Source organism: Microtus oregoni, unplaced genomic scaffold, assembly GCF_018167655.1.
Source record: "Microtus oregoni isolate MIOR12 unplaced genomic scaffold, Mior012 000028F_ref0000031, whole genome shotgun sequence".
In the NCBI taxonomy this organism is placed as follows: domain Eukaryota; kingdom Metazoa; phylum Chordata; class Mammalia; order Rodentia; family Cricetidae; genus Microtus; species Microtus oregoni.
Window position 1 is genome coordinate 10,503,564 of NW_024543087.1, and position 26,725 is coordinate 10,530,288.

The 26,725-nt window shown below is 38.6% G+C and overlaps 1 protein-coding gene across 33 annotated transcripts in view; it reads right to left on the bottom strand.

Annotated features, from left to right (window-relative positions):
- Clasp2 (cytoplasmic linker associated protein 2) overlaps positions 1-26,725 on the bottom strand; it is a 199,298-nt gene that overhangs the window by 140,114 nt on the left and 32,459 nt on the right. For 32 of the 33 annotated variants that reach the window (XM_041677050.1, XM_041677054.1, XM_041677052.1 and 29 more), the window contains one exon: positions 16,422-16,492. In XM_041677050.1, the coding sequence (XP_041532984.1) occupies positions 16,422-16,492 (71 nt within the window). Of the gene's footprint in view, positions 1-10,682; positions 11,375-16,421; positions 16,493-26,725 lie in introns of those variants that run through there. The other variant, XM_041677056.1, reaches the window with a different exon arrangement.

Here is a 26,725-nt window from a genome sequence, read left to right on the forward strand (position 1 = left end):
GTCCTACTTATCTGGGCTATAAGAACAAAGGTATTAGGTATCAGAGGACAGGAATAACTAGGCGGGGGGAAGTGGCTATCTATCTGTGTGATGGAAAAGATGACCAGAGGGAGAACTGAGAAATCAACAACTGGAGGAAACAGAGTGAGAAGAGACTGACACAGAGGAAACAAGAACAAGTGTGAACAACTACTAGGGACAGTTCTGCTTAAAATACTGCATTTCCTCAGTGAGTTCAAGATGTTAAAAAGGACTAGAGGGTAGAAAGCCACTTAAGTGGCTGTAGTGCTGTGTATACGAGGAAGATTAAACAGGCAAAGAGATGGAAACAGGGCATGTCAACAAAGATGAAGGAGGAAGAGGTGACAGAAACAGACAGGAAGGGAGGAGGAAGTCATGAAAATGGAAGGGGATTATGGAAGGAGTGACTGAGATGTGAAGGGAATTGAAGATGCCTGTTCTAGAATCTGAAACCTGGTTCCACGAGTTTTGAATAAATTCTTTTTTAAAATGTCAATTCTCTAGTTAGAAGAAGCTCCTTACAGAATTTCTTATATTTAGATGCATTCACAAATAAGAAACACTAGTTTGTCTTTTGTTACCTAAATGAGAGAGAAAAGGGATGAGTAGACTAGAAATAGCAATAAAGTTTTAAAAGATCTTCCATAAATGTGGCAAAGCATGACTAGTCCACAAACCTAGGAGGCAGGGACACGGAAAGCTGTACTGACTAGTCCACAAACCTAGGAGGCAGGGACACGGAAAGCTGTACTGAGTGCCTGCCGCCGCTATGGTCACTACACTGCAGAATAAAATAATCTTAAGAGAAAAAAAAAATCAAAACAACAAAAGCAAATCCCCAAAAAACTCAAATTCTTGAAGACGTCGTAAAAAGTAAACAAAACCAAATAAATGTCCACACACTAGTTGAACAAAAGTGCAAGAAAAATGAATTGTTTAGTAGGTGCTAAGCTGTGTGGCCTGGACAAGAGTTAAAAAAACAATAAACTGAATTGTCCTTCCCTCTGGGTGGGGGCACAAAGAAAGATGCAAACAGAAGAGGATGAAGAAGAGAAGAAAGAGATCAACTATAGGAAAAAAATGGAGGAGACTAAAAGAAACAGAAGGAACAGAGGAAGGAAGGCAGAATGAGAGAAGAGAACCAGACCAAGTGAGGAAGGAAGCTCAGCCTGTCTTTGCCACCTTCAAAAGCATGTGTGGAAGTTGGGGAGCACTATGCTGCCGGCCCACAATCCCACTCACATGCCCAAAGTCAAGAGTTCAGAAAAGCAGTTTTTGTTTGGTCTTTTCATTTTCTTCAGTAGAACTCTGCATCTATTTTATGTCTTTTAGGAAAACCTAAATATCCTGTCTAGCACCCACAGATTCGGCTAGTCTTTTCAGATTAAAACCTCCAAGTCAGTATTCACATTTCTTGCATGGACTCCTTCAAGTCCACGATACTTATACGGGTTTAACAAATAGTTTTAAGTTTTTAATCATGTTTGGTTTGGGATGAAAACGAGAGTCAGGTGATTCTTCAGTTCTTAAAATTAACATAATTAAAAGTTAGTAAACTACAGAGTAGGTGAAAGGCTATTTTCCTCTTTTGTTTTTTGCAGACAGTGTCTCACTACGTAGATTTGGCTGGCTTGGAACTCAGTATGTAAACAAAACTGGTCTAGAGCTCACGGGTATCTACCGGACTCTGCCTCTAGAGTGAAGCTTCTTTTCTTTTTTCTTTTTCTGCTTCGAGACAGTGTTTCTCTATGTAGCCCTGGCTGTTCTGGAACTCATTCTGCAGACCAGACTGGCCTCGAACTTAGAGAGATCCACCTGTCTCTGCCCAGAAAGTGCTAGGATTAAAGGCATGGACCACAAATGCCTGGCCAGAGTCATAGATTTTAAAGGTGAACATCTGGAATAACACCATACCAATGTGGTTTCATCATCCACAGACAACTGCCCTTGTTTGGAAGAACTTTCTGGAACACTGACTTTGCTTCCACCATACTGAGTTATTGGATACAGTATTTTAGCTCCTGAAATCTGTTATTGTAGCTTTAATATTCGATCTGTAATTATCAAAACCGAGAGTTCGTGAGCAAAACCTTCCAGACATCTCAGCTGCTGCCTTGTATTTGTCTTTCAAATTCCTTTGGTAGCAAAATCTGAACAAAGCTAAACTCAGTTTATAGCAAAACATAATAAAACAAACAGTCTATTTGTTCTTTTTATCCCACTCAATGTAAATCTGCACATATTGACAAAAATTAACACGTATGATTACGGGACACTACCACCTTAGGCTCAGCAGGAGTTGCTACATATTATATGAAATAAGACCAACTGGTCCTCCCAAGATTTCTTCTTTTTATTTTATTTTATTGGTTTTTTGAGACAAGGTTTCTCTGTGTAGCCCCTAGCTGTCCTGGAATTTGCTCTGTAGACCAGGTTGGCCTTGAACTCACAGAGATCTGCCTCCTTCTCTTCTTTTTTAAACGGGGTCTTGCCATATATCCCAGGCTGGCCTCAAATTTATAATCTTCCTGCCTCTATCTCCTACATCCTGGAATTACAGGTGTACCCCATGACCCCTGTTTTCCCAGGACTATGAGTTCCTGTAACTTTAAACAAACCCATACATACATGTGCACCATTTTTTTCTTTTCTTCTAATTGAAGGCAGGTCACAATTTCACAAGTTTTTTACACTTTCTACATCATGTTTAGGATACATGTAATCCAAAGTAATTGTGTCTAAGATACACATAAAACACAAAAAGTTGTTCCATCTCACAGGGCAAAAAGAGCAAGCCAAACCCACACACAGGTCTCACAGTATTAATTTTGTGCAGGTTTTTTTCAAGAAAACAATTAGTTCAGTAAGAACCCTAATACTAGGGATTTACACACAAGAAATGCACTCTACTTCTTACTAACTAGTTTCTCATACCACAGTTCCTCTTTCACTTGAAGCTATATCCTTCCTTATTCTAATTAAAACAACAAGCAATAGGACATTGGGTTTCTGGGCTATTATATTCTTAAGAGCCAGTGAAGACCAATGAGCATAGTCCTTAATTAATAGCTAAATTATCAACAGGTTAGTAAACAAGAAATCTTACAACCACCACTCATGTTTAAGGAAATGCACAGAATGCTCTATCTCCTCTTTTCTGTCTGGCCCCACAGGTCCCCCTCCTAAGTCCTTTCTGGTTGCACTTCCTATTTAACCCAGCCATCCTGTCAAAGTCTTCTCTCTATTCCACAACTTTTCTAAAGTGTTTCATCTATTCTCCATGCTAAGTATTCTTGAAATGTTGAGAAATTTCCAGTGCTCACCTCTGGCCTAGAATATCTTGTGAGTTCCAAACCCATACGACCACTATCTGTGACCTGTTCCCTGAGGAAATCATCCTCTATGGAGATGTCAGAGGCATCTTCAGTTTAACACAAATGACTACACCAACACTATTTTAAAGTCTCCCCATACCCGTGTGATAAACGACATCATTATCTCTGCTACTCAAGCCCAAAATGTGGGAACACACCCTATGCATTCTCCCATGCCCACATCCACCATCTACCAACAGTTGTTGTCCTATGTAACTCTCAGTAGTATTGGAAGCCCAACTATTTCTTGTTACTTCTGCTGCCACTCCTAATCTAAAGCCAGACTTTTACCACCCTGTCCATAGTACTGGAACAACTGCTTTACTTATTCCATTGTTTATATTCTTTACCTCCTTTCAAACCACAAGATAGACAGTGTATACCCTACAAAAAAATTGGATCAAAGGATATTGAAATGATAAACACAAAGCGACCTATATAAAGGACAGATCTAGTCAATGACTAAATACATTGCTTAATACTAATAACACAAAGACAGCCAGATATTGTGCGTCTTCTGACAGAAACCCAAATCTGGATCTGGTACTGTACCTCTTAATCCTTCCCAAAACAGTTCCAAAAACTAGGGACCAAACATTAAAACATATGACTATATGGGGGACATTTTCATTCAGACTACCACAGTCAAACAAAACAGCACTCTTGAAAAATCTTTATCAACAAAACACCCAAATAAGACTCGGTTTTGATCAAGCCATTTGAAGCATTTTAAAGAAATAGAGTAGAGGCAGAGGCAGGTGGATCTCTGTGAGTTCAAGGCCAGCCTGGTCTACTCCAAGACAGGCACGGAAGCTACAGAGAAACCTTGTCTTGAAAACAATAACAACAACAACAACAACAAAAGAAATACAGTGGATAGAGATACAGGTGTGATGGTACATGCCTGAAATCCCAGCACTTAGGAAGAGGCAGGAGGGTCAGGATTTCAAGATCATTCTCAGCTACATGAGACTTCCAGGAAGCCAAACACAGAAACAAAAGATTAAACAAAATAATCAACAAAAGTACTACTATAATGCAATTACCAAGGTATAGAAAGGAAGATATTTACCTGACAGATGCCAAGTAAAAGCCAAAAAGAGAGATCATCTCTATTGCTGATAAGAGATGTATTAGCCAATAATAGTGGGGAACCTAACTTGAATCCTAGTGTAAAAAACTGGAAAAAAATTTATAAAGCAACTGAGATCTAAACACTGAAATCATTAAAAATTATAATTTAAATCACTTTATTTTCAACACCCATACGATAGAACCCAATACTATAAGCCACAATGTAAGAGTGAACATGGAAGCAAAGAGCAAAATAAGTGGGGTAAACCCTTAAAGAATGTCAGCACATTCTTACAAGATGCCAGTAACAGGGATGGATGACCACTGGGGAAGAACACTTTATCAAAGTTGCAACGTGGACTTTTTTCCCCTCACCCCCAGATAGGGTCTTGCTTTATAGTACATGCTGGCTTTGAATTAATGGCAATCCTCCTGCCTCAACCTCCAGGTGTTGGGATTATTTCTTTGTGTCTAGCTACAAACCAGAATCCCAAGAATCTAACTGCCACAGCTTAAAAATTATCCACCTTGCAGAATGACAGAGAAGTGGCAATGCCTATGACAGAAAGGAATACAAGGAGCAACTGAAAATCTATGGGATGGTTTCATCCTTAAAACCCTCAACTCAGAATCTCCACACCTACAGGTAGTGCACACACAGCTTGCACGAATGTGTAGGGTGTATTTATAAAAACAGACACACAGAGACAGATAAACCAGACACCTGCACACACACCTTTTGAAAAAGAAACTACTGGAAAAAGAAAATGCAAGTTCTTGGAACCACTTAAACTTTTGTTTGCCAAGGTTAAAGGTTTGCCTGATAAAATGATGTTTCTCAGGATACACAGGAAAGAGAAAGATGAAACAAAACGCACTAAAGACACAGTGGAACAACCTAATCCTTCCAGCTTATAACTAGGAACAACTATTCCTTGAAGAGAGGCAGACGCAAACAAAGGGATGAGACATAATAAAAAGAAAAAATAACAGAAGAGAAAGTTGGGGAGAAACATTCAGTGGAAAAGTACTTTGTGTACAAGAATGAGGACCTGAGTTCAAACCCCCAGGAGCCATGTACACAGCTGGATATGGTGGCAGCTTCAATAACCCAGGTAGAGAGAGGTAGCTCTGGAGCTGGCAGGTCAGCCTACCCAAAACAGTGAGTTCCAAATTCAGTGACAGAAAAGTAAGGTGGAGACCAACAGAGGAAGACACGTAGCAGTGATCTCTGGTCATGTCACAATAAAGCATGCACACCTAAATGCCTCACAACCATGCACAACCTACACATAAACATATATATCTGTCTATAATAACTATATTATTATTATCATACAATAGAAAGCAAAAATCTTCAGAAATAAAAGCTGGAAAAAAAAATTTAAACAGGCAGTGGTAGCACAGACCTTTAATCCCAGAACTCAGGAAGCAGAGGCAGGCAGATTACTGTGAGTTGGAGGCCAGCCTGGTCTACAGAGCTAGTTCCAGGGTAGCCAAAGCTACACAAAGAACACTGTCTCAAAAAAAAAATTTTTTTTAACTTGTCTTTAGCTTGAAAATAAATATTCAGTAAAATTATTAGAAGATGAAACTTAGAAGATATCAGTAAACAACTTAAAATACATTTAAAGATTTTGCTGGGGGGGTTCCCCTTTGAATAGTAGGAGGAAAGTTATCTTTTTCTTTTTTGTTTTGTTTTGTTTTTTGAGACAGGGTTTCTCTGTGTAACAGTCTTGCTGTCCTGGAACTAGCTCTTGTAGATGAGGCTGGCTTCAAAGTCACAGAGATTCGCCTATCTCTGCCTCCAAGTTCTGGAATTAAAGGCATGTGCCACCACGCCCAGCTGAAAGTTATCTTTTTTCCCCCCTGAAAATTATCTTTAAAGATTCAAGACCTTCAATGATCCAATCAAGAGATAATGACAATTTGAACCATACCTGTCATCAATAAAATTAAATATGTCATGAAATACACAAAGATAAATATAAACGAGGTTCATAAGTTAGAAATTGTACAGAAATTTGTCACTTAAATTTTCAAGGCAGCAGCTGTTAAGAACATTGAACCGTAATATTCTAAAAGAACAAAGAAAAGCTGTAAACCTTTAAAGAGGACAATTCATTACCGATATCAGGTTTGAAAATATGTTGCTACTGGTACCCAACAATTTGCAGCCAGCAGGTAAATGGGACTGCCTCAGGAAGTCTGATTCTGCCTCAGTCTGCTGGAAGGTACCTCACAAAGCTGTACCAGAGGTGGCTGGCTAAGGCCAGCAGTGGCTACTGGAAGGTTCCTTTATTTTTAGCCACTGGCTAGTTTCAATCTTAGTGACGGCTACTTACTGTCTTCTGCCTTACATGAATTCTAATGCCATGCTTTAAGGGTTTTGATAAGATGGAAAATTCAATCAGATGAATAAGAGAAACGTCTGACTGTTTCAAGTGGCCATCAGTCTCTTCTGGCTTTTGAATACTTCCTGAAGTAGCATCTCTTCTTGGACTGTTACGTGCACTGCTGGCTTTCATGATTCTCAATAATACCTATTCTTTTGTTCCTTGTAATTTACTTCTCTTCACATGCTTCTTTTTTCTTCTTCTTTTTTTTTTCATCCCATCATTGATTTTAGTAGAAAATATTGTCCTTACATCAGCAAGTGAAAAAGCAGATTTTGTTCTGATTTACATCATACAATCCTAGTGCGTCATAAAAACTGTTGAGGAGCATGGAAAGGGGTCTTCTCAGCATGAGTTTCTTGCTAGTGGTCCACTCCTCTTTAAGTTTAGATGAGTCTAAAGTGGTCCTAGGAGCAAAAGGATCTCACAGAAGGGTGGTCCCTAAAATTTCATGGTTTTTTTTTAAAGGTAGGATCTCACTATGCAGCCCTAGGTGGCTTAGAACTCACTATATAAACCAAGCTGGCCTTGAGCTCACAAAGCTCTCCCTGTTTCTCCCTAAATGCTGGGATTAAAAGAGTTTGCCTCCTTGCTTGGTCCAGTTGCATATACTTTTAAAAAATTAGTTTTTGAGTAGACTGTATCGAAATGTTAAAAATTTAGGAACAGACCATTTATAACAAAACCGTATTTCTTTCCAGCAACTCTGCAGGAACAACAAAAGGCCAAATTCCTTTATCATGCTTCTAGGGCAGACTGCAAGCCTCAGCACCACATAATAATCCTACAGGTTTTTAATTAACCCTCTCTGATCTGACTGCTGAGAGCATAATATTACACAATTACTCCGATGTTTGGCTTTATGCTTTGGAATAAGAATGAAACAACTGAAGTTAAAAGCATCTAAAAGCCACCCTCAAGAACTCACCAAGCATTAAGCCACCCCAGGACCCCCAAGGACTCACTAAGCAATATGAGAGCGGAGTGTGAGCTGACTTTGAAATAAATAAAACTGCCAATGACATAACTGAAATACCTACAGATCAGTTGTAAACAAATAAAAAGTTTGGCTAAAGATGTCAAAAGGTGAACTGGAAAGACGGCTCAGTTGGTTCAGTAAGTTCTTACTGCAAATACACCAACCCGTATCTAAAACCTCCTTCCTATCCCCGATGGATGCAACAGGCACATCCTAGGGGCTTGCTGGTCAGTTAGCCCAGCTCAAACAGTAAGCTCCAGGTTCAGTGAGAAATTCCGTCTCAGAAAATAAGCGAGAACAAAGGAAGAAGACATCAGCATTAACCTCTGGCCTCCACGTCTACATGCAAAGGTAGAGAGACCTGCACAAAGTAAGCCAAGAAGCAATACTCAGAACACACACACACACACGTCATATCAAGATGACCAGTGTCATCAGAAAGCAGGCAAGTTTGACAATGTCAAAGATACTTTTCACTCATATGATTGGCAAATTATATTTAAACTACTAATAATACTGGAAAGAATGTTTGGTTAGCAGGCATTACTGATGAAAATGTACATAATTAAGTATTTTTGGAGTAAAGTTATAGCTAAAACAACTTAAAGTGAAATTTTTAGTCCTAAAATGCTATTTACACTATATTTTTAAAAATGCACACATCAGTATTCACACAAACGGCTTTTCCAGAACAGTTTAGGAAAAATCATATATGGTAAAAATGTAAACTTTCACAGAACATGAAATGGTTATATGACACACACACACACACACACACACACAGGAAGGCTATGCAACAGTTTAAACAAATGAGACAGAGTAACACATGACAGCATGGTATTAAAACACTTCATGTGTTATTGAGCAGACAAAGCAAATGCCGAAAATATATTCAGAATAACTGCTTTCAGGGGATGCAGCACGGTGGTAAAATAACTGTCCAGAGTAAGTGAGGCCTGGGGTCCATCCCCACTAGTCCCCACCCCTAAAGCAAATAAATAGCAATCAACACAAAATTTATGTTTAAAGTACAATAAAAAGTATGAAAAAGCATCATATAAAGTATAAAGTTTAAGGGATTTTTGCATTATGATCATCATTTCAATTTTAAAAAGATGCTATTTATATACTAAGTCCATAGTTAAAATTTTAAATGAACAAATAGGTTAGGAATAGTGCAGTGCACTTACATGCAGAGTAACCATACCAAACATTAAGACTACTCATCTTGACAGTCTGCTCAGATACACGTGGCTTTATTATTCAGACTTTTAAGGGTTTTTTAAAGGTATATTTTAATCCAATAAAAGTGTTACTATTTTAAGGAAGAGAATTAGTTGGAAGGCTACCCTCTAAGCCTTACAAGAGGTCATTACTTTGCATTAAAAAGAAAATCAATACATTCCTTAACTGTCTGAATATATTATTTGGAAAACAAAAACCAATAAGTAAACATACAAGGATGGGATTAAAAAATTAAATAAAATCTAGATGATCCAAAGCAAATGCAACATTTAGCTGCCTAAAAATTAAACATTTTTGTTCTGTCTTATCTTCCTATGAAAAGAAACTTGGCAATGCTCTTAAGCTTATGAGAAATAAATTTGATGTTCTTTACTTAAAAATAAATAAAGTATATCTAACTTATTTATATAAGGTCATATAAAAGTTACATAAATTCTCAGAATCATAACAATGTGTAAAAATCTACTATCACACTTTTATTTAAATGCATTTAAATATACATAAATACTTTAAATGACTATCAATAACAGCAACTTGGTGAGTTTGCAACCCATTCATAATAGCACCAGAGGACCAACTCTCAGAGGACAGAGGTCATGATCGTCACAGGAAGTCTGACAATATTAAGACTTAAAAACTACAAATCCAAGCAAGGGGTCCTTAAGAACACACACACACACACACACACACACACACACACACACACCCCAAAACACTGTAGAAGCCTTACACTTCCTCTGTACGCACTCCGAGTGATTATGAAACATACCTCTAAGCATCCTAATAATAGGCAGGCTCAAATATTCAGTGCTATGAAGGACAATAGCAGATGTACATCTGGGGTTGTAGATTCAGCCTAGTTTGCTGTCTGTGCCTGGACCTGGAACACACCTTTCAGCAGTTCTCAGTTTCCTAATCTGTGAAATGGAAACACCAAATGTCTGTGCACTTCACTAGTCATTTGTACCTGAGGAGTAATATATATAAAGTATATCAAAGTGCCTTTGAAAAGTATAAAACACTATAGAAATAGGTGTTTTTAAAATTATTCTTACCAAAACACCAATAAAGGCAATTGTGACTAAATCATGTCCTATATAAATTTCTTAAAGAATGTTTACTACCCTGACAAACCACAAGCACACTAATTAATGTAGTATCCATAGCAAGCCATTTTGCTACTCTTAAGTATTTTATTACCACAGAATTCCAATTCTGTCAAATACAATAGGAAAAATGTCAAGCTAGCTAATCAAGCCTCCCTGCCTAAATCTGCCATTGCTCTGAAGGCCATGTTCTCCCTCCAGAGCTTCTGTACACATTTCCTGACCCTTCCACTACCCCTTCATACCCAATACCAGACTAAAGAAGCCGTGCTTGGTTGCAAGGTAAATTTCACTTTCTGTTTGCCAGACCCCACACTGACACATCAAGTGAAAAAAAGACACATGCATGCATAAATACCTGACAGCACACAAACACAGAGATGTCCTTCATTCTTTAGGGAGAAATGTATTTCTTGTATAGCAAACAATCATCCCCTTAAAACCAAGTGTCTAACACAGCACAACAAGGAAAATAAATCATACTCACCATCTCCCATAGCCATTCAGATAGTCCAGGGAGTTCTTTCAAATCAAGAGGTCAAATATCACAGCAAAATAAGTGTAGCTCAGTGCCTGCGCCACTGGGCTCGGCCTGCAGCCTACAGGCACCGGGAGCACTGTGTGACCCAGGCCGCGCTGCAGCTCTGCACCGCAATAGCCAACAGCTGCTACTCCACTTCAAAATAAAAGTCTGGGGTCTTGCTGAAAATCCTCGTTTTTTTAGCAAAGCCTAGCAGGGCTTGATCAAAATTATTCTTTAACTGCACATATGCTGTTAGATACACGTTGTGATGTTTCTCCTTGTACCGGATGTCTGAAATTTAATCTAAGAAAAGCTCTAGGAGCCAATAAATGTCATCCCACTGGGGGACTTTTAATGCAATCATCAAAACACAAGGCATGTGTTCAGCAATCATTTTCTGCTTCCCTAAAGATATCCATATAATCAGTAGCAATCACATGATCTGATGGATTAGCTGGTTTGCGCCTTTTAAAAAAGGTTTTCATCCTTTTGTCATTACCTTTTAATATTTACAACAGAAGACTGCTAGAAGTGCACAAACAGGAATTGCCCAGTTTCCATGATTAACTGCTCTCATTATGCAGGAAGCATTCTGGCTGCTGTAAACAAATCACGTCAAAGACAGCCCATCAAAGGCAGCTCTGTGCACGGACAGCAGGGCCACACGGAACAAAGCTTGCTTCTGGTGGAGACAGAACTAGCCAGTGCGCAGCTGCAGGGGAGCTAAGCACCCTCTCTCCAGGCTGCACAGCCATCACTACATTATCGAGCTCTGAGAAGGCACTGGGGCTCATGGTCACACAGAGATATGTTTTTAAATGAATGTAAGAAAAGAGCTTCTACATTCGCCACCAAAGAACATGCTATGAAAATATACAAAACTAGCTGAAGTTACGGTACTGACTCATATAAGCTGAATACCAAGATAATTTTACAGCCGAAAGCCTAGCTCCTATGCTTTACTTTATTGCCAGCCTCTAAGGTAAATAATTCCCCTCCTGGCAATGGTCTCAAAACAGAGAAACTGGAAATTACTGTACCGTGATTATAAGCCAAACTGAACTTGGTCCTACAAGCACATCAGACAAATTATACACAGTGTTTTCACAATGAAAGGGAAAAAGAAACAGCTGCAGCCACCAATACTGTTGGTGTTTACATCTCTGTTAGCGGAGGAGATTGTCTAGAAAGCTCCAAGCCGACACCAGGCCCCACCACAGTCACAGAGATCACAACTTGTAGTCTTTTCATCTGGGCTGGTGTTGGCTCCTTCCAGCCACAATATGCTTAGCTTTAATTCCAATTTCCTTCTAATAGTGAAGCTAATTCTGCTGCACTTAGGGACTTTACCATATTGCTTTTATAATATGAAAATTAAAGTCAAGCTTCTTAAAATCCTCAGGAAAAACAAAAGTGCATTTCTCACAGTTTCCTGAACCAAATGACATACGGTCAAATCTGATGATTTAATTTCGTGTTCTTAACTCTGCTCAAATAGTACTTTTAAAACTAGAGTCAAAGAATTTAATCAGAGCTTCAATCAAGAGCACTGCGACGACAATTATGAAAGAAACCAGAGACAGAAGCATAACGTACAGCTGTGCACCCGGACCCACGACAAGAGCAACAGAAACAGGCTTCCTCTGAACCGTCACCCTGTGCATGGCCCTCTCTTCTTAAGACCAAAATTCTTATGGGATCCTACCTCTAGGACCTATCAAAAATTTGCTCACTTGTTCAATACACCTCATGTAGGGTTAAGCAGAACCTCGGTTCTGTAAGTTTATTTAAACATTAAAGCTGTGTATATTCTTTAATATCAGCCTTGCATTTATTTACGCCGATACAACCTCAGACACTGTCTCCTCTCCCTGACTGGGCTCCAAGCAGCCCTGGTCTGTATTCTTCAAATAACCAAGTCCTGTTCACCTCTGGGGTTTCATCTTTGGTTGTGAGATTAGCCTTTAACAGCTGAGCCATCTCTCCAGCCCTCATCTCTGGGCTTTCATAGTCACTATTTTCTTCTGGTCAAAGTGTTTTTCTTACAATTAATTATTCCTTGACTGGTTATCAGGTCTCAACTGAAATATGTCATTTCTCGAGAGAGGCTGGATTAACATCACTGAATTATTTATAGTTTTGGTATTCTATAGTCTTCACATAATAACTACCCATATGACTCTTACAAAGGTTATACCTTTACATCAAATCCCCCGAGTCTTCCTGTTTATATTTTGCACCACAAAAACTCTAAGCCACTATACTGTAAGATGTGCTACTCCATTACTACAGTCTCAGGCAAAGACATAAAACAGTATAATTTGCCATAAGTTTCTGGTCACAGATGACCATGCGGAACACACTTAAAACTCACACCATATCTGAAGAACCCAAGATTAATTTCCCTTGGGTAGGGACATCATGTGGGAAAGAAGAGGTAGCATCTTCAAGGGTCACGATCCTATTGTGCAAATGGCCCACTTCCACATATCTTCACAGTGTGCATTTATTCTACTCTAAAATGTTTTGTTCTCTATAACTTTATAGTTTGAGGATGTGATAAAACAGAACAAGGGCCCAAAAACTCTGGGGCTAAAAAAAGTACAGAAATAAAAAAAGAGATGAATTTTCATTAAATTACTTTTCATACAAACTACTGATCTTCCTATTGTGGCCTACAAAAATATTCTCATTGCTCAATTAACGATTGTTTTAGCACTACTGCGGACTGAACTGATAGCTCTGTATATAGGTGACTATTCTCACTGAGTTCTAGTCCCAACCCTCATCCTGCGTTCAACTTCTCAGACAAGTCCAGAACTTGCACTCATGCTCCCTCAGCCCAACAAGCAGCTGGGATGGCAGACCAGTTTCATCCGGTGAACAGAATGAATGAAGCAGAATTGGGATCTTTAAAGACGTTTTAAATATAGATTTTAAGCATGAGTATTAGTATATAAAAAGAGTTTCTTGGGAAGAAAGACACATTTGAAAGCATGGGGGTGGACTTCTCCAAGAGTCAACAATAATATATTTTAGTGGACATAAAAATTATTCAAGTATCCTAAGTTATAATAAAAGGCATCATAATTTTCCTTGTTAATATTAGAGAAAATATTTTTTTTTCATTTAATGATCTCCTACTTGGCATCAGGGTCTTCAGGGAGAATGCAAATTTAATGAACAAGGAATACCTGTATTTTCTGCAGCACTGTTACCACAGTATGCATGTATTTGACATGGAACATAAGTTTCCTGTAGTGGTCCAGGGAAACACTAAAGGGGATCTAAAGTACTCATAGTGATGAGGGAAAAAACAAGCAAACAGGACATAAGTCAAGTTTGACTTTCGTGGTACAACTAACTGAAATGGGTAACTGAAGCAGAAACAGATTTAAGGATTAAAAAGAGAAATAGAGTCAGGCGTGGGCAGCACATGTCTATTAATTCTAGCATTTGCAAGGTAGAGGCAGGAGGATCAGAAGTCCAAGGCCATTCCTCTGCTATAAATAGTTAGAGGCCAGTAGGGCCATGTGAGACCCTTTAAGGGATCAAGGGAAAAGAAGTGAGGCAGGGAAGTGGGGGGAAAGAGGCAGGGAGGAGGAGGAGCAGAGAGAGGTAGAAGGCATGTGGTAGAGAACAGGAACACATGAACCAGAACACCAGCAGGGTTGTTTTTGGATATGATAACCCTGAAATGCCTATCAGGCATCCAAACAGCAATGTCATCAAGAGCACAGGCTACCAAAAGCAGAGTATAAAGTATAAACAGCTGGAACTATCATCAGCAAAGATTTTGCTGGACTGGATCAATGACAGAATAAATCAAAGGAGATGGAGCTTGGACCCTAACGCTTGCCAAAATGACAAATGGGCTTCCTTCTGCTAGTTTCCTCTGTTGCTAACTAATTCATAAAGGTATTTTTCAATGACAACATAATACAGTTATTCCTCTGTAACAACAAGAGATTGGTTCCAGGAACCTAAGAATGCTCAAGTCTTTCTATATAAAATGATGTGTATTTGAGATAACCTAGACATGTTCTTTCATTGCTTGAACCATTTCTAGAGTAATCAGAACAAATGCAATATAAAGCAGTTATTGTTCCACATTGCTGAGGTAATAATATGCTCCCCAATCTGTCCATGTTTAGTACAGAAGTGGTCATCACAAGCATGTGATGTGTGGTTCCTGAATCTGTGTGTGTTCCAGGACAGTCAAAGCTACAGAGAAACACTGTCTCAAAATAACTGAAATAATAACAGAAATTCTCAACTATCTCCTGTATTCAATATGTGTATCTACTATATTCAGTATGTGTAGGTAATTTTAACTCTCATATTCAACTAGACTTGCAATATTTACAACACAATTTCAAAGACAATCTTTGGGACTCCCCTCCAAGAAAAATAAATGTCAGATTCTAACCTCAAACTGCTGTATTTACAGAGAGAAAAAAAGAAGGGGGAAAAAACAAGGAAGGAACAAAAAACAAAAAAGTTCCCCTTCTGAAAGTAGCAGGAAAAATCTCAAAGACAACAGCAATCACGCTTCCAAAATGACCCACATTCCAACAGTGGCTCCTTTAATTTATAATACCATAGACTTTCCTCAGCTATAACCAAATAATGTGGAACATAAGGAGTGCTGGGAAAACCCAAGTTAAAAACATTTAATAACTCTTCCTTGTCCTGATGCTCTGGTTTCTACTGATACCAACTACGTCAACTACTAGACAAATGCAGTTCTTAAACACCTTCTATTCAGAGGGAAATGTGAGAAACAGCTGTCTGAGTGAGAACTGGAAGCAATGAAGTCACTGTGTGGTTGGGACCTAAGTTTAGATTAAGGTACGCATGATCTCCGTAACACCTAGTTGTCACACCACCCAACTCCCCGAAACACAACTTAGCCCAACCTCAAGTGAACAGAGAAAAAAGCCTAAATTATGTTTTGAATTAGTTTTCCTATTGTATGACTTTAAATTCATAAAACAAAGTTTTTCTCCAATATCATTTACTCTGTCAAGCTAACCCATATAGTGATGTGAAGCTGCTTTCCCACTTGAGGGGGAAAAAATCCTTTGGTAACGAAATACATTTTTTTACAAATGAATACAGTCTAGGTAGATGCTGCTCAGTAAGACAAAACACAATTTATCAACATTATTGAAAAAGGAAGGAATCACAAAATCAAATGTCAACTTAGCTGTGGATACAGACACTAATTCCAAACCTCCCTGAATTACTCTACTTAAGCAAAGATAATTACTACGGCAAAATTCCTGCTGTTTCTTCTCTAATATTGTCACTTAGAATCTGTACACTGGTGAAAGCCAATTGACCCCACAATTTCTACTAAAGACAGCAAGATAAACTAATTACTCCAACTGAAGGAGACATTTCACACAATGGAACAAAGCACAAGAGGGTTATCAACTTTTAAATATGAAGACAAAAAGCAAAGCCAGAAACACTATCCCTTTATACTACAGTCCCATTATGAAATCTTCGCAAGCCCAGACTTCAGAGAAGGTGATCCAGGATAAGAGTCCACTGTTACAGCCTGTAGTTTACAAGCTACAAAATCAACGCTTTTAAAATTAAAGATGCATATTTGGGTTGAAAACACACTTAGTGTTGAACACTTGACTAAGTCATCTCAGAAGTGTTTAAGAGCTGGAAGAACTTAATTACTCTTACCTTTGCAGACACTCAAAATCATACCGCCCGAATTTTGTACTTCATCAAATTTGGCAAGTATCATTTCTAATCTGGGAATAAAGAATAAATTGTTTTTACATAGAGATGAACAGAAACAATTTCCTTTACCATCTCTCTTAGGAAAAAGAGCCTAGGGATTTGTTCTATCTATACAACTCTCCTACAGCTGACTCAAGACACAAACCTTGCTCTTTTCATTAGATGCCAACTACAGGTCTGAGTCTACATATGTAGAAAAGTCAATGAAAAAGACAACTTTCACACAAAGCAACTCCATCAAAACTATTTCTCCAAGCCTGCAAAAAGCTTTCTAGTCCTATCCTTGTAACCAATCCATTCAGACATCGTTCAAAAGCTTGTGAAAATCATGCTAAGGAGATGGAAGGCAAATACAAGATGAAGAAAGGCAGGTACAGTGAGGTGAGCAGGGCTGCAGCGAGGCTTCTTCTGACATTCCCTAACTCCCACAACACCAATTCCACTAAATTTATATTCAGGGTAATTAAATTACTCTTTCCACACATCTGCTAATGCTTTTTTTTTAAACAAACAAAAACCACACATACACATTTCTTACTAGAAAAGTAATGTGCATTTATTACATAACAAAGTGAGGAACGTAGCAAGGAGAAAGAAAAAGTATCAGCACATATTCTGACCATGCAGAGAATTTACTTATGTGGAATATTTATATTTACATAGATCTTCCTTTGGGATAAAACTGGATCTTGCTGACACTGTTTCACTACAGTTTGCTTTTCCTTTAACTTTCCAGTCTACCGTTCTATGACTTACTCTTCAACTCATGACATATATTTGTGAAGGAAAGAGAGGGCCACTGCTCTACAGAGAGAAAGAGAACCACTGCTCTAGGGAAAGAGAGAAAAAACTGCTCTACGAAAAGAGAGAGAAACTGCTCTAGGGAAAGAGAGAGAAACTGCTCTACAGAAAGAGAGAAACTGCTCTAGGGAAAGAGGGAGAAACTGCTCTAGGGAAAGAGGGCCACTGTTCCATGGCTTTCTCTGCTAAATGTTTCTCTTTGGTTTATTCTTGCATTCCTTTCACAATTTTATTTCCTAAAACATCCCATTAAGTCTTGGTCCACATCTTATAATTTCTTACTTAAAAAATGCCAATGCCTAACTTTAATAAGAACAACTAGCCAGGCGGTAGTGGTACATGCCTTTAATCAAGAAGCAGAAGAAGGACCTGAGTTCAAGGCTAGCCTGTTTTACAGAATGAGTTCCAGGCCAGCCAGGGCTACACAGAGCATTTCAAATAAACAAACGATTTTTTAAAGTACTAAATATATTTCAGTTGTTAAAAAAGAAAGAAAAATCAGAAAAGAATAGAAAAGAAAAAGAAAAGGGGCTGGAGAGATGATGGCTCAGAGGTTAAGAGCACTGGCTGTTATTCCAGAAGCCAGAATTTGATTCCCAGCACCCACATAACAGCACACAATTAGCTGTCAATTCAGTACCAGGAAATCCAATGTCCTTTGACCTTCACAGGTACTACATGCACATGGCATGCAGGCAAAACACATATAAAAGGAAAAAATATATCTATATATATATGAATATATTTAGCTAAAAAGTTCTTAGGGATTCCTTATGAAGCAATTTCTAAACCTTAATCTTACCTCCAACCCTAACTAATCCAATAAGAATAACTATGAATGTAACATCAGAGAAAAGACACAAGCTGCTTCATCCTACAACACAGTATCTTTCATGGGGTTGAGGAGATTAAGAAGGTAAGATGTGGGCATGAGATGCAAGGGAGCACAGAAACTGGAAGCTGACACCTCAGAACAAGTCCAGGTGAGCCAGGGACAGAAAAGAAAGGACTTAGAAAAGCTGTTTGGGTGGGGTGAGGAGAAGCAGTATAAGGCTATGAGAAACATGAGACTACATGAAGACCTTGGTTCCCTTGGCAACACTAAAAGATAAAAAAGCCTAAGACCAATACTTAGGAAAATGGGAGTAGGGAATTTAAGATAGATAGCTTAGAATGAGCCAGGGAGGGGGGAAGAGAGGAGGGGGATGGTGAGCACATGCTGGTAATTCTAGCACTTGAGAGGCAGGAGGAGCAGGGACTCCATGTGAGCAACAGCTATTAGGTGAGTCCAAAACAAATGTGGGCAGAAGAATCCAGCCTGTCTCCAACTAACAACAAACAGAAAGTTCAGAAAGGGGCTAGCATGGAATTAAAATGAGGCAAAAACACGAAGCATGGAAGAGATACAAGTAGCATGACTAAGAAGAGGAAGCAACTGAGACAGCCGAATATTAACAGGAATGGTAAGAAGTGATGAAGAAGGAACAGGAGAAAGGGCAGCGTCCAAAGGTCTAGACTAGGCTGGGCAGGAAGCTGCTGTCAGTTCTCACTTTCCTCCTAGACTATCCTAGTGTCTCCTAGGCCTCCCTTCCTTCCATTCTCCTTAACCAGTGTTCACAGGGAACTGCAATGCAACCGGTATTTATTAAAAAGTATTTAATCTCCTGCTCAAACATTATTAAAGATAAACTTTACATCTTTAAAGCAAACAAATGAATCAAAGCACAGCATAGTTTTCTACACAGACTTCACTGAAGATTCCAACCCCCATCATTAAACTTCAAACACATTTTAGAAATACAATTTTTGAGAGAAAGGTGTCACTATGAAGCCACAGCTGGCCTGGCACTCCCTCTATATAGGCCAGGCTGGCCTCAAACTCACAAAGATCCACCTGTTTCTGCCTTCTGGATGATGAGATTAAAGGCATAGGCCACTATACCTGACAGAAACTCATTCTTTTTTCATTCTATGAGCATTGGTGCTTTGCCTGTATGTCTGTGTGACAGTGCTGGATCCCCTGGAACTGGAGTTACAGACAGTTGTGAGCTGCCATGTGGGTGTTGGGAACTGAACCCAGGTCCTCTGTATTAACAGTCAGTGCTTTCAGCCACTGAGCCTTCTCTCAAGTCCCCCAGAACTCATTCCTAAGAGAACAGCTTTCATATATAATCTAACGGAAATGGAAAAGAAGACTCTAGGCCCTTTTGAGTAATTGTGTGGGGATGAGAGGAACAAACTGAGCAGAAGGAAAACACAGCAAAGACAGGCTGTCCAAAAGAATGCAACACTTCTTAGGAAGTCAATGATTTACACACTGAGGGAGACAGACCTAGAAAAAGCATCTCTAACTGAAGTGCAGTCCCAGGTTCCAAGTTAAGAATAGTAAATTAAGGTTAGGTGTTCAGAGTCATCTGCTTTGGGCTTTATTGAGTGAGACTTGAAATATCATACAACTCATGGCATTGAAGTGTGCTTTTCAGAGCTGAGATGTAGCTCTGCCGTAGAATATTTATGGAGCATGTGTGAAGCCTTGGGACTGAGCTCCAGCGCCACCATGAAAGAAGATGAAATGTACAACTCAGTGGTTTATAGTATATCCCGAGTGATACAACCAGTATCACAATTTTGACATTTTTAGCATCCCAACAAACACCCACATATCCATTAGCGATAATTGTTCCTTTCCTATTTTCTCTCTCCTCTCCATTCCTAGGTAATCATTAATCTATTTCCTATTGTTATAGACCTATGAAATACCATATCTGGTCATTTAATTCAAATGGAATCATAATGCAGACCTTTTGATGACTGGGTTCTTTCTATTCCACTGGATGGATATACTGCACTTGAATATCCACTCATTAGTTGATATACCTGTGGATGGGAGGTGTTTCCATGGTTTTGTGACTATGACTAATGCTGTCAGGAGCACTTCCATAGAGGTCTTTGTAGAGACATGTTTTTCTATCACTTGTATACCTATGAGTAGAACTTGCTGGGTCATGTGATAGCTCTATGACTGACATTCAAAAGAGTTATAAACTGTTTTCCCAATTGCTTTATTATTTTATGTTCCCATGAAAGTTTCATCCTTTTATTCTTTGTTACCTATGGTGGGGTGAAGAGGTATGTAGCTTTGTTTTGTTTTGAGATATGTAGTTTTGATCAGAATTTCTTACAGCTAAATAATATTCAGCATCATTTTATGTGTTCATAGCTATCTGTATACCCTCTTTCAAAAAGTATTTAATTAGGTGGTGCATGCCTTTAATCCGAGGGAGGCAAAGGCAGGTGGATCTCTGTGAGTTTGAGGTCAGTCTGGTCTACAAAATCAAACTCTAGAACAGCCACATTGGTTACACAGAGAAACCCTGTCTCAGAACACACACACACACACACACACACACACACACAAATTAAAGCAAACAAGGGCAACAGCAATAGACTGTAATATTTTGGGAGTATCTTGAACAACCTGACCAACAATTCAAAACAGGGATTCTGATTCCTGGTGTTAAAGTTTTTGTTAGATGGTCTTGGCTCTTAGATGAAGTACTGTCAGCCCAGGTGAGAGAATTTCATTTAAACTATATATAAATATTTATATGTAACTTCAATGTGTATTATAGGCTTTTTGAGGTAGACTGTGATTCCTGTGACTTTTCCCAGACATCCTTACTGCTATTTTACCCCTTCTCCCCTACTTCTGTAGTTATCCCCCCATCCACCCCTAGTTACAACCCCAACACATTTTTCCTTTTCCCCCATCAGATGAGCTGGGCTCTGCTATTTCCCTCTTTGTTGATCCACTACCTGCCCAGCTTCAACTGTAACAATGATCCCTTTCTTTCCCGTTTTCAGCAATCACTCCAGTGTATGTACTCACACTTGAAGACCTAAATCTAGGAACCTCTGATGAGACATTTGTTCTTCTGGAACTGGGTCACTTCACTCAAAATGATCTTTTCTATTTTCATCCATTTATCAGCAAAGTTCATGGTTTCACTATTTTTCTTTACAACCGAATAGTATCCCACAGTGTTTATGTGTCCCATTTTCATTACCCATTTGTCATCTGAATGGTATTTAGGTTGTTTTCATTTCCTAGCTCCTGTGAACACAGCAGCAATGAACATGACCGAGCAACTATCTGTGGAGTACGTCAAGTCCTTTTGGGCATAAGCCAAAGAGTGGTACTGTTGGGTCATATGGTACATCTATTTTTAGTTTCCTGAGAATTCTCGACACTCATCTCCATATAAACTGGGGTAAGATGAAATCTAGAAATTGTTTTGATTTCCATTTCCCTAATTACTAGGGATGATAAATATTTTTTGAGACATTTCTTAGACATTTTGTTTTTCTTCTTTTGAAAACTTCCTGTCCAAGTCCTATGCCCACATTTTTTAATGGACCATTTGTTTGTTTGTTTATGATTGTTTTTTGAGTTTTTTATATATTCTGGGTATTAATCCTCTTTCAGATTTATAACTAGCTAAGATTCTCTCCCAATTTTTAAGCTTCCACTTCACCCAACTGATTTTTTTTTTTTTTAAGGTGTGTAGAAGCTTTTTACTTTTGTGAAATCCTACTCGTCAGTTGCTGGCCTTAATTTTAGGGCAAACAGTCCTATTCAAAAGCTTTTTCCTGTTCCTACAGGTAGGCACTGCCTAAGTTTTCTTTTGGCAGTAGCAGTGTTTCAGGTTTTACAGTTAGGTCTTTGGTCCATGTGGAGTTATTTTTTGTGCAAGGTGACAGATATGGATCTAATTCCATTCGTCTATGTATGGACATCTAGTTGTCCCAGCACCAGTCAATGAAGATGTTTTCTTTCTTTGGGGTTTTTGAGACAGGGCTTCTCTGTGTAGCCCTGGCTGGCCTTGAACTCACAGAGATCTACCTGATTCTGCCTCCTGAGAGTTGGGATTAAAGGTGTGTACCACTACCACCCAGCCTAAAGATGCTTTCTTTTTTCACATTTTATGTTTTTAGCACCTTTACCAAATATGAAATGACTGGCTGGGCAGTGGTGGTGCATGATGTTAATCCCAGCACTTGGGAAAAAAAAAAAAAGAAAGAAAAGAAAAGAGAAAATGACTGAAGCTACAGGAACTTACATTTGGGTCTTTGATTTGTTCTACTGTTTACCTGTCTTTTTTTGGGGGGGGCCAGGCCCATATTATTGTTATTATTATGGCTCTGCAATATATGCTGAGATCTGGAATGGTAACCTTTCCAGCATTGCTGTTGTTTTTACGGGTTATCTTGGTTGGTTGCATTTTGTTTTATTTGTCTGTCTGTCTGCTTATTTGTTTTGCTCAGAATTGTTTTGGCTATCCAGGGTTTTTTATGTTTCCATATGAATTTTAGATTTTTTTTCTATTTCTGTGGTAAAATAGTCCTTTTCATAACGTTAACTTTACCAACCCATGACCAAGGGATGCCTTTCCATCTTCTGTCTTTTTCTGTCTTTCTTCAGAGGTCTGGATTCTTCACGGTAGGGATTCTTCACTCCCTTGGTCATGTTTATTCTTAGATATTTTATTTTCTTTGAGACTATTTTTGACTGGAGGTCTACGATCTTTTTCTCTGTGTTTGTTGTTGTTATAAAGGAAAGCTATTGATTTGTGCAAATTGATTCTGTATGCTGCCACACTGCTGAATTTATCATAGATAGATCAAATTTATTAATATTTTCCCTTGGTGCATATGGTTTGGTTTAAAATGTTTGAAAGCTATCTAACAATTTGTAAGTGGTATATCACTTTAGCTCCTTTGATTAATTTTTAGCTCATCTTGGGTGATTCTGTAAGGGGATGGAGCTCTACATGTGGGTCTTTGGAGTATACAGCAAGCAACCCTTGCTGTTCTGCATAGTCTTGGCACAGCTGATGTGTATCGATGACCCATAAAGATAAGAGCTTATTTCTGAACTCACAGTGATGTTTCAGTGACCCAAGTGTATGTAGCACCGTGTAGTGCTAAGCTAGTACACAATTGTCAGCAAGCAACTTCTGAAGAGTATCTGAGAGAAAATGTATCTTTAAATTATTTTAAAACTATGATTTAACTGTTCTTCTGGTGCTTTAACGTAAATATGAGTGTGAGCAAAACATAACTTTAGACTTAGCTCTATCTAACATGAAATTTGGAAACTAAAAAGCAAGCAGCAGGAAAATTAAAGTTAGAATGTAGCCACCATGACAAAAGGATGTCAAATAAATGTCAACATAAAATCAGTTCTTGACATTGTATATTAAAACAAAAAAAGGAAAACTATCATAGTTAAAGAGAAAAAGGGAAGATAAATAAAAATAAAGCCAAGTTTTACCCTGTTGAAATTTATGATTTCCTATTAATATGTGTCTAGTATATTAACAATTCAAAGCATTACTAATAAAACAAGCTCAAACATCAAAAAAGAACATAAAGTATCCTGCAGACTGGAAAAAAAAGTTTCATTAGACACTTAAAACACAAAGCTGTCACTTGGTTTCCTAGCACCTGTGAGAGGAGCATCTTCAGGATGCACAAACAGCAGACTGGGAGTCAGGAGGGGCAGCTCCTCACCAAGTTCTCAGTGCTCCTTCAAGTATGACTAGTACCAAGAGCACACAAGAGCACTGAATCAGCCAGGGGTTGGAGCTTCGCCTTAATACAGGCCAAGATGGGACATAGAAATCTCCATTCATGTTGGACATGGTGACACATGACTGGAACACCTGACCTCAGGAGGATTTTATGAGTTCCAGGCCTGGGGTAAGGCATGAGGCATTACTTAAAACAAACACCCAGAATTCTCCCTCCATTCATAGAGGAAATGACTAAGCACTATGTTAAAATGAAGTGACACACAAACAGAGCTACCATATGACATGGTTATACAGTTCTTCAGTAGACCCAAAGCACACTAAGTCACCCCACCCCAGGAAATACTTGTTTATTGTTGTATTATTTATGATAGCTAAGAAGTGGAAACTCTTAGATGCCCATCAACAGATGAATGGATAAGAAACTTTGTTAAATACACAATGAAAGTTTATGCAGCTATAAAGCAAAAACTGCAACATGTGCAAGAACACAGATGGAACTGAAAGACAATACATTAAGTAAAATAAACCAGATTCAGAAAGACAAATACCACCAAGCAGTAGTGGCACACACCTTTAATCCCAGCACACAGGAGGCAGAGACAGATGGATCTGTGAGTTTGAGGTCAGCCTGGTCTACAGAGCAAGTTCTAAGACAGCCAGGGCTACACAAAGAAACTGTCTCGAAAAATAAAACAAAACAAAATAGAAAGACAAATACCAAGTTTTCTCTTATATGCAGATCCTAGATTAAAAATTTTATGTTTGTATTTATATATACAGATATATATGTGTTTGCATTTAAAATAGATGTGAAAGTCATGAACTAGAAAGATAATCATGAGAAAGGAAGACAGGATCTTAAGGTCATGGAAGTGGGCAACAGATTATAAACAAGAAAGTAAAAGGGAGGTCTATCTAGGTAAAGGAAGGGAACAACTAGGAGTGCACAGGAGTACGTAGGGGCAGTGAGGAGCAGAAATGATTAAAACAAAGTAGAAAAATGCCCCCCCACCCCCCCCCCCCCACCCCCGCGCGCTCTTCTCGGAGACAAGGTTTCTATGTGTAACAGTCCTAGCTGTCCTGGAACTCACCTTGTAGACCAGGCCGGCCTCAAACTCGCAGAGATCTGCCTGCCTCTGCCTCCCAAGTGCTGGGATTAAAGCCATACACCACCACTGCTGGCTCCCTATTTTATTTAATGCTAACCTAAAAGTTAACAAACAAAACAGACCTAGCAAGATGGTTCATCAAGTTAAGTGTGCTTGCTGCCCACCCTGAGAGCCTCAGCGCCTTCCCTAAAAATCATATGATGGGGAGAGAACCTACAGACTGCCCTGCTCTGTGCATGGGGACAATGCTTTGTCCACATAAACACATGAATCATTTTTTTAATTAACAAAATATCGTGTACATGGGGGAAAAAACACTGCCAAGAAAGTAAAATGTCCAGTCACAGAGTGTAAGATAAATGGAACTGCATGCAGTTAAGGAAGCTTCTATCTACAACACAAGAAGATGTCTCCCTAGTCTAACTTCTAAAGACATAGTAGGGATTGACCAGACAGCTTAGCAGTTAAGAAGGCTTAATACTCTTCCAGACAACATGGGTTCAGTTCCCAGCAAATACTTAGGGTGGTTTACAACTGCCAGATCCAAGGGGATCTATAGGAACAAGCATAACACGACATACTCACATAGACACACACAAATAAAAATAATAAATAATTGAAGAAAACAGACAATCCAGATTAGGAAATGGACAAGAAACCTGAAAAAAACAATTCTATAGAGAGTGTATTCCCATGTTGTGGTGGCACATGTCTGCCCCCTAGCACTCAGGAAACTAGGGCGCATCTGGAAATATAGATTTATATCATACATGTATGCAAATATATATCATATGTATACATAGGTATATATGTGTATGTGTGTGTGTGTATTCGATTTGGACAAGAGATACCTCTAAATTAAACGAGATGATAGTTCATTAAGCACCATGGTCGTTTAATTCAAACTAACCTTTAAAACTAACAAATTTTTTTCATTTGACCAGATATAATTTACCAAAAGAGAATCTCCACAAAGTTAGGGTTGGGGAAGGGTTTTGTTTCTGTCTTTCCAGGAGAGTAAAGGCATTGAGCCTTAAGGATTTACTTGAGGAATCTGAAGACTACTGGACAAATTGAGACATCTGAAGAAAAAGGACAAATCATCCAGAAAAAATGTCCCCCCCCCAAAAGAGTAAATTGGCTTATTGGTATATCACATTTCGAACAGGATAAAATTTCATAAATCTTTGCAAATGCTTGTTTCTGCAGTTCTCTATAGACATGTAATGTATTAAGTCTTGTTGCAGCCCCAGTCTAATAAAAAGTCGTGGGAATATGGCTCTCTCCTCTAAACCCAAGAATGCTTATTAAAGTGAAATCCAAAATCTCTGTCTCATGTCAGAAGAGCCACCTGATATGAGACTGAGGAAAAACAAATACTTAAGGACTATTTTATTGCCACCAACCTCATAATCCTTTGGTTTTATATTGATTCTTTAACAGCTTTTCTTAAAGGTATAAATTTTATAATATTAATACATACACATATATTTTTTAAGCTTTTGTCATGATTTTAATAGTCATATAAAGTACTAACTAATTTTAGAAAAAACGTTTCATCTACCTTTCTGTACATGATTTGGGTTTGAGTATCAGTTTTCTGCAGTGAACCATGAACACGCCTAACAGCGATCTTTGAAGTCTCCATAACGAGGATAGGGTCCCACAACAATGATTCCTTCAGGACTACGCTAACACCACTAAGCTGAAGAACAACACCTAAATATTGGCTTTTAGA